Genomic DNA, 9748 nt, shown 5'->3' with positions numbered 1-9748 from the left:
GGGAAGGGCAGGGCCAAATAGTAGGAATGGGTGGGTAGGGGAGCAGGGACTGGGGTGGGGGGTATAGGGAACTTTTGGGATAGCATTTGAAATGTAAATAAAGAAAATAATAATAATAATTTAAAAAAGAAAAGCTCCTTTACCCGTGTGTGTGTGTGTGTGTGTGTGTGTGTGTGTTTGTGTGTGTGTATGTGTGTGTGTGTGTGATTATCAATATCTACCACAATATAATATTATGGTATAAGTACTAATTATTTTTTCATCATAAATATTCTGTACTTATAGGAAGATATCCTATAGCTTTTCAGATTGGAAGGAATAGTTGAATTGCTATTATATATTGAAGATACAGACAGACATCGCTTTTTTATTATGATCTTATGTTTTAGAGAGAAAGCAGAAAAATCTAAATACTAAACATAGTACTTTAAAATATTACTGCTTTGAAGACTATTTGAGTTTCTATCCACTCAGTTTCAGCTATGAGGAAAAATCTCAAAATTTACAAATGACCTTGAGTAAGTTAAGCTGAGATTGAAACATAAGGATGAAAAAAAGTAAAGTGTGAAAAACAAAAGCACAGAACAAGGTGAGGGGAGTGAGACCCGAAACCAGGTTAGAGAACAGTACTCACCCTACCTGTGTAAGCACAGGCTCTGCCCTCAGCATCTTCTACGGATGAGAAACACAGGGAGACTTACTCTTTCTCTAGTTCTTCACTCAACATTACAGCTAAAGGCACATGGGTATTTATTAGCAGGAATATAACCAATTAATACGACTGGGCATAAAGTCCAATACCTACATCATTATTGATTTTCTATAGAAACAATGCCTTCCATAAATATTGTTCTTCCCAGGAGTCAACTATTATTAGATGCAGAATTGATTATTGGCAAATTGACTGTTCTGTTTGATGAGAGTGACTGTGTGACTATGATAATATTTTCTTAACTTTGAGGTTTGATGTACATTGAAGTATTGGACTTATTAAAAGCATTGATAATACCTGTTTTGTATCTATTAAATTATGTTTATACCCAATACTAAGAAATACATAGTAATAAACATAAACAAAGTAAAATAGCGCGCTCTTAGCTGTCCATTTAGTTTGTATGCCCATATGGATTTTCACTGCCCTGCAAACCTTATTTTGGCTTCTTTGATGGTTTGCTTTCCCATCACAGGGAAAGCTATTGCTTGATATATGTATATTAGAAATAGTTCATTGCTGTATGTTGAGACAATAGAAACACTAAATTTAGAGTAGATCTATTTCCTTGCAAAAATTGGTATTCAGTGTACCAGAACTCTTGGGCTTGAAGAGCAGAACTTTTTTTCTGGCAAATATATTGATCAGCTCTCTTGGTAAAATGTTGAAAGTAAGTGGTTTATAAAATATTAGAAATATAAATGATTTGAAATTAATATATTGTCATATATTCAATTAGCTTACACAGATGAATGAAAGTTCAAGATAAAAATCAGTACAGAAAATGTAAACAAGTAGAATAACTGTGTGTGTGTGAATGCATGTGTGTGTGAGCATGCACGCACACACACATGTGTGCACACAAGCAAAATTATCATCATAAATGTACTACTTTAAGCTAAACCTAAACACATGTGATAGAAAAAGAATGGATACAGAATTGAGGGATACAAAATTAAAGAATTACAAATACAGTGTCCATTATTTAACCTGTTGTTTAATACAGCAATACAACCAAGAACACAAGGTGAGGATTTTGACATCAATAGAATATACAGTCTTATAGCAAACTCTCTTATCCTTTGACACACATAAAGCTTCACCAACATGACTGCCCAAATGTGAGACAAACAAGGATGATACCAATGGACATGCCAAAGTGAGTGGCAAGAAACCCATGAGCCCACATCCCTCTCACAAAGAACTAGAGGCAACTGAGGAGAGCTAAAAGTGGGAGAGGTGTTCTTCCCAAGGAAGAGAACACCCACTGATTCTCCAAAGCAAAATGGTTAGCTCTGAAAACACACATATAAGTAACATATGTGGACTGAGCAGGCAGTATTTAGGAATATATATGTATATACATATGTTCATGCCACAACAATTCATGGAAAAAGAGGCCATAAATTCAAAGGAGAGTGGCAGGGGTGGCCAATATGGGAGAGTTTAGAGGTAGGAAAAGGAAGATATCAAACCTGAAAAGAGAAGAAAACAGAAGTGTAAGATGGGCATATAAATATCTCTAAATATTTTAACAAACTCTGTAGAAATGCTGTTTCTTAGATCAATAATTTAAAAATGTTAATATTTGTTAATATTTGTATTAATACACTGTGGTTAAATAAAACTTTATTTTTCAAAGAAAAAGAAACTCTATTCTTCTAGTTTTCTCATAAGTTTTATATATTTTTTTATAAATATATTATCTCAGTTCTTTCCATGCTTTTAACAAGAACCACTGAGCATAATTTTATACACAGACTGTTTTTTTTTTTTTTTTTTTTTTTTTTTGGTTTTTTGAGACAGGGTTTCTCTGTATAGCCCTGGCTGTCCTGGAACTCACTTTGTAGACCAGGCTGGCCTCGAACTCAGAAATCCGCCTGCCTCTTCCTCCCGAGTGCTGGGATTAAAGGCATGCGCCACCACGCCCTGCCAGACTTCTTAATATAAACAAAGAGTTCCAAAGTCATTTAAATTTTGTTTCAGGTTTTATAATTTTGCCCTCTTCCATAATTATGTTTTATAAAAATCTAAATAATATTCTTGCAGTGATTGAAGAGGTGACATTATCTGAGGCAGTTTTATTTGCTGTTTAGCACTTGTTTGGTGAATTTGATTTTCTATTAGAGAGTATAAACTGTACAAACAATGTGGTTTATGTCACATTTCACTCTCTGCATCTGGTGTACTTTGGTCCCACTTGCCCTCCATCACCTCTCCTGTTCTTACATATTATTCCTCCCTTATCCCTTTCTTTTTCCTAAGATTAACTTTCTTTAGATCATGTCTTTTTTTTTTTCTACATTAAAATTTTATTTTCTAATGCCAACTCCTGATGGCATTAAATCTATTGCAGTACTATTTGTATCTTGGAAACAAGTATGAGTATATACAAACAATTCATTAGTGTCATTTCAGGTACCATGAAGTAGTAGGTCCTTCTAGTACCATAAAAGCTTATCCTCAGGAAGGAAGCAATCAGGTCAGTTCCAGCTCCACGGCCCCTGGGCCCTGGGTCTGATTGTTGTAAGAAACATTAGAGATTGTTTCTCATTCTGTAGCTATTTTTCTCTTTATGTGAGTTGTAGACTCTGGCTTGTTGTAGTTTTTTACTTCATGAAATCTCAGTTGTCAATTTTTTTTTTTTACCGCTTCCTGTGGCTTTAGAGTACTACTCAGAAAGTCCTTGCATATGCCAATAATTGAAGTTCCCATGATCTTTTCTATTCCTTCAGTTATTTTGAAGTTCTGGGCATTATAATAAGGCATTTGATCTATTCAGAGCTGATTTTCATACTGTAGGGACATGGTGAGTTTCATTCTTCATTTGTTAAAGATATTACCCTTTTCTTGACTCAACATTTTGGAATGTTGGAAAAAGTCAAATAGCTTTGCTTTGTAAGTTTACTTCTAAGTAATGAGTTAGTCAACCTTATTATTTTGTTCCTGTCACATCCTGTTTTCTTTGTTTCGGTTCCTTTATTTATTTATTTATTTATTTATTTACTCATTTTGCATCATGATCGCTACCCCACCTCTTCCTGCCCCCCTCACTGTCCCTTCCACATTTTCATCCTGTTCTTTGAGAGGGTGGAAGCCCCCCTGCTATCACCCAACCATGACACATCAGGTCTCTTCAGGGCTAGGGACATCCTTGCCCACTGAGGCAAAACAAGGAGGCCCAGGTAGAGGAACTTGATTCACAGAGAGGCAATAGCTTTAGGAGCAGCATCTGCTACAGTTGGCAGGCTACCCACATGGAGAATGAGCTGCACATCTGCTACATATGTGTGGGGGCCTTAGGTCCAGTCCATGTATGCTCTTTGCTTGGTGGTTCAGTCATTGAGAGCCCCCAAGTGTCCAGGTCAGTTGACTCTGTTGGGCTTCCTGTGGAATTCCTATCCCTTCTGTCCTTCCCCCAACTCTTCCATAAGACTCCCTGAGCTCAATTCAATGTTTGGGTGTGGGTCTTCTGCATCTGTTTTGGGTAGCTTCTGGTTGGTGCCTCTCAGAGGACAGTTATGCTAGACACAAGTCTGTTAGCACAATAGAGTAGCAAGCACAACAGTGTATCATTAATAGTATCAGGGATTGGTGCTTGACCATGGGATGGGTCTCAAATTGCACCATTAATTGGTTGGCCATTCTCTCAACCTCTGCATTTTGTCCCTACTCATCTTGTAGGCAGGACCCATCTTGAAGGTTTTGTGATCCATATCCAGCCTTCTAGGAGTCTCAGCTAAAGTTAGTCTACTAGGCTTCCTAGAGTCTAGCCCATGCCAGGTCTCTAGCAAGTTCTAAAAATGTTTTCCCCACCTCCAGTACTGTGATGAATGCCATTGATATTTTGAGATCAATTAGGTTGTGTGGTTAGGCATTTGGCAAACACATATCTAACTAACTTAGCCTCAAAATACAGGTCTGTAATTACATATCTCTGGGATGCAGAAGTGGGAAAATTGAAAAGTCAAAGACAACCTGAGTGACTTAGTAAGAGCCTGTTTCAAGTATAAAAGTAATTGACACAAAATACATAGCTGAGTGTTGGGGGGCTTCCCTAGCGTGCGTGAGACTTTGGTTTTAACCTTTAGTACCAAAAAATAAACCATAGCAAGACAAAATAAAAACAGAAAAAGCAACTCAGTAAAAATCAATGACATCACAAAAAAAAAAAAAAACCAAATGAGAGAAATGTATTGAAATTTTGATTTTTTCTCCTTTTTTATTAGATATTCTCTTTATTTACATTTCAAATGTTACCCCCTTTCCTAGTTTCCCCTCCAAAAATCCCCTATCCCATCCCCTCCTACTGCTCCCCAACCACTTCCTGGCCTTATTAGCCTATTCAAAATATCTATCATCAAGAGATTAAAAATATGAATCATGGTAAGTGAAATGGCAATGGCTCAGGAAAACAAACATTTTAAACTATTTTTATAAATGGAAATAGAATGAGTATCTGGAAAGAAGAAAAGCACCAGTGGGTGCAGAAGAGGAGAACTAAGTGGACAGCAACTGGAGTGAGTGGATTACTGTATGCTATAAGAGTTCAATGAACACACATTAAGATGGATGTGGAAGGATGGTTTAGTAGCTAAAAGCACTTCTTTATCTTTGAGAAGACATGTCTAGTTTTATCTGTTCTAGCTCTAACAGTCCAATATCTCTTTTGACATCCTTGTGTTCCATGGTACACTGATATATACTCAGATACACACATAAAATTAGTTATTTTTTTTAAATTAAAGACTTTTTGCTGTAATATTTTCATTTTAGTAGGCACTTATAAATTTCAAATAAAGTATATATATGTATATATATGCCAATAAATAATTATATGAATGATAGTATTTTTAAGTACTGTATCTATTCACAGATTTATCTGTGCCTTTTATCCTTTATTGATATTACTACTATATCATGAATTAGTTTGTTATTTAGAATAATTAGCCTTATTTTTCTTGACTCTGTGAATGTCAGAAGAAAAATGTCTATAATTTAAATCTGTTTCCTTTATTTTTAATTTGTGATACTTTGTTCATCGATATGATTTTTATATTTTATACACATACACATCTCTCAAAGCATGGTTGTCACTGTATTCCATGATTTTATTTATTTTTTATGCTTTTATTAGGAGACAAACTAAACATATTTTACAGCTTTCATCGTGATTTTTCTTTTTAAACATTTACATATTATTTATTTATTTACTTAAAATATTCTTTGTGTTCATGTGTGGGAATATTTGTGGATGTTAGATCAAAACTTATGGAGTTGCTATTCCTCTTTTACCAAGAGATTTGGGGTTTGGAACTCATGCCTTCTTATTTGACAGGAAGCTCCTTTATGTGCTGAGCCATCTCACACACCTCCCTTGTGCTTCTTCTTGAAACACACATTTCATAAAAGTAGTGTTATTGAATTAATAAAATTTAAGTGAAATTTATACCCTTGGTGTTAGCATCAGAATACAGCCAGACTCTAAATCCAGTGATGAAGCCACCCCTAGGTGACAAAGACCCTCCTCTATCTGTTGCCATGGCAACCACGCCCTGTGCACACCTCACCTGCATCACCTGTGCTAGTCATCACCTGTGTTACAGACCACATAGAAGACAGGGACCTCAACCATTGTCTTTCTTTTTGCTTGCTCTCTTCTTCCCCTCATTGAATAAAGGACCTCTCTCATGAGAGTAGTGCTTGCTTGGTGTGATCTGTCCAGGAATAAACCATTTTCAACTAACACTTAGAAACTAAACAGGCAATAAAAGATCAGTTTAGAATTTAATTATGTAGTTTAGTAAGGCATTCGTAAAGTGTTATGTTGCTTTACTATGTCTGTGAAAGAGGAGGACAAAGTCTCTGTAGATTCAAAATCACTTTTAAAATAATTCTGAGAAGGAAGGTGGAAGGGGACAAAAAGAATGCAAAAACTGTGAAGAACAATCTTGTGAGCATGGCACAGTTGATGCAGTCATGAACTCAAGGCTGCCTGCCATGGCCCCTGCACAACAAAATAGTCAACAGTCAGTCACAGATCAGAGAGTTGCTATGGACTTCTATAACTTCTTGCTGAACCGTGAGCTACTGATGAAAAGAAAAACAAACAGACACATGAAACTCAAATACATAAATGTGCAAAGATCCTCGTGTGTGTGTATGTGTGCATGTCTGGGGAAAGGGATAACAGTAGTGGAAGGGAAATACAAAACCACAGACAAAAATAAGATGCAATCAACTATTGCAGATATTGTTAAAGAACATATTTAATTAAAATAGGGTGATGTAAACGTGTTGATAGTTAAATCTATAAATACAATGGAGATATTTTTTTTTTCTGAAAAAGATACCAAAAACTACACATATGTATGCAGCAAGGTCTGTGGACAGACATGAGTCATACTTACCTTTAATCATATGATTTTGTAAAACAGGTGTGTGCTTGTTCTTAGATAATTTTGGTTATTGAAACCTCTTTAACATATTAAGATATGCATACAGATTGATTTTACTCATTAGCTCATGAAATATTGGGACATGATATTCAAGAAATTATGGCTTTCATGTCTATTGAGTAATAAACTAAACTCAAAGTATTATAAACATGGATATAGTTTTATCAAGCAAATGACACACTATATCAAGTATATAATATGAAATATTATATATATCATATTATTGAAAGCATATAATATTTACCTAACTGGTCTTGGCAGTTATGATATTTCATTATATAATATAAGATCATAATCATACAAATAATTTTTGAACTGAGAAAAGTTTATTAAACTATTATAAATAAGTTGTCTTTTCTGTTCAGGAATGAAATAAAACATTCTGAACTCATATGAATCGTTAACACTTGAAAACTGACAGAGATGAAGTTAATACGATGCAACTAGTATTATGATTTTATTTCTTTCACATATTTATTTCGAAAAGGAAATAGACTTCACAAATACCTTCAATATCTTCAGTGGCAAAAATAGAATTAGGGTTGGTATATTGGTATATAATGCCACATTTTAAAGGATGGTAATATTGAAAATTAATTCAAAGAAGATTTTTAAAGATCTGATTAAATTGAATTTTACAATGTTGGGAAAAAAGATAAGGTATAGTAACATGATAACTATCTTTGGAACATTATTATCATCTGCTAATCATCAATATATGCAGGTACACTATGCAGAATGATTACTCATTCTAAGGGATAAAAGTACAAGTATTATAATTTTGAATATATTTTTCTAAAGGTTATTTTCATAACCATAGATTCCCAAAATGAGTCATTATATAATTCAGTTTCCACTAAGAATGTGGGTAAAATGGTGTATAAAAAATAATTCTAGGTCTTGCAAACTTTATATGACCCAGCAGAGGGCACTACCAGGGCCAAGAAGTTGGAGTGGGTGGGTAGGGGAGCAGGGGCGGGGGGAGGGTATAGGGAACTTTCGGGATAGCATTTGAAATATAAATAAAAAAAATCTAATAAAAAATACAATTAAAAATAAATAAATAAATAAATTCTAATTATGTAAGATGTCTAAACCAGAATTCACATGCGATTTATGAGCTTCTTTATGGCATTTTTAATATCTTTATTCCTCAGTGTATAGATTGCTGGATTCAGGAGAGGTGTGATGACTGAGTAAAATACAGCAAGAAACTTGTCAACCCAGGTGATGCTAACTGGCCACAGATAGATGAAAATGACTGGCCCAAAGAACAGCAGAACCACTATTATATGGGATGTGCATGTAGATAGGGCCTTTGATGAGCCATCTTTAGAGTGAAGTTGAACAGTTAATAGAATGTAAGTATAAGACAAAAGCAAGAGAATGAAACAAGTTGTTGCTAAAATGCCACTGTCAGCATTTATTAGGATCCCCAGAGTATCAGTATTCATGCAGGCTAATTTCATCACCAAAGGGATATCACAGAAAAAGCTGTCTATCACTCTAGGTCCACAGAAAGGCAGATCCAAAATCAGTATCAGCTGGCTCATGGCATGTATAAAGCCAATGACCCATGATATCAGAACGAGCCAGATGCACTTCTGTCTGTCCATGATGCTGCTGTAGTGGAGTGGCCTGCAGATGGCCACATACCGGTCATAGGCCATTGTTACAAGAAGTACCATCTCACCTCCTCCAAAGAAATGCACACAGAGGATCTGGCTCATGCAGCCCCCAAAGGAAATGGTTTTATTAACTTTTAGGAGGTCAGTTATCAGTTTGGGGGTGGTTACTGAGGAAAGGCATAAGTCAATAAATGATAGATTAGCTAACAGGAAGTACATGGGAGAATGGAGATGATGATCAATGATGATCAATATCACAATGAAGAGGTTGCCTACCACAGCCATCAGGTAGAGGACGGAAAATGGAAGTAGGAGGAAGATCTGTAGTTCCTTTGAAGCACTAAGTCCCTGAAAAATAAACTCAGACACCACAGTCTGGTTTGCTTCTTCCATTTACTTCACGGTGTTCTAATGGGTTAAGAGAGACAAAGCTGAACTAACAATTCCTGAAATAGAAACAATAACTTAATGTTTGGCCATATAAGCAGACCAAAAAAAAAATACAAATTATGTATTAACGTTGTTTCCACTCAAGTTTAAAATAATTTTCCTATGTTGCTATACTTTTTCTAGTCAGGGAATGTTCCTAAATACAGAAAAATATACATCTGATAGATAGTATGTGTAAGTTTAGAAATAAATATATTGTTTAAAAACATTAGTAAGAAGTATTTTCTTTACATTTTGCCACGCTTAAAACTACATATTCTATATGGAATTAGAAATAATTTTCTTCAATCCTATCTTAGTTAATATTAGAGCCTCTATAATTGATAATCATAACTCTGAATGATAATCTATTGACACATTTCAGACATAAGCACAAAATTCCCAGGAAATAAATCTATTTTTGACCAAGTCTAAATGGACAGAACTTAATTAAGTATATTAAAATGAGTGATAAAATTGGTTTATCAAATAATTTAAGAACCCACACTCTGAAACTCATT

At 34.9% G+C, this 9748-nt stretch overlaps 1 protein-coding gene across 1 annotated transcript; it reads right to left on the bottom strand.

Moving 5' to 3' along the window:
• Window positions 1-8273: 8273 nt before the first annotated feature.
• On the bottom strand, window positions 8274-9191 carry LOC110318989 (olfactory receptor 4K3-like). Its single transcript, XM_021194363.1, has one exon. The coding sequence runs from the start codon at window positions 9189-9191 to the stop codon at window positions 8274-8276; it is 918 nt and encodes a 305-aa protein (XP_021050022.1).
• Between the last annotated feature and the right edge of the window lie 557 nt (window positions 9192-9748).

Source organism: Mus pahari, chromosome 3, assembly GCF_900095145.1.
Source record: "Mus pahari chromosome 3, PAHARI_EIJ_v1.1, whole genome shotgun sequence".
NCBI lineage: Eukaryota > Metazoa > Chordata > Mammalia > Rodentia > Muridae > Mus > Mus pahari.
Note: the sequence above shows the minus strand (reverse complement) of the source record. Positions and strands in the feature narration are given on the sequence as shown.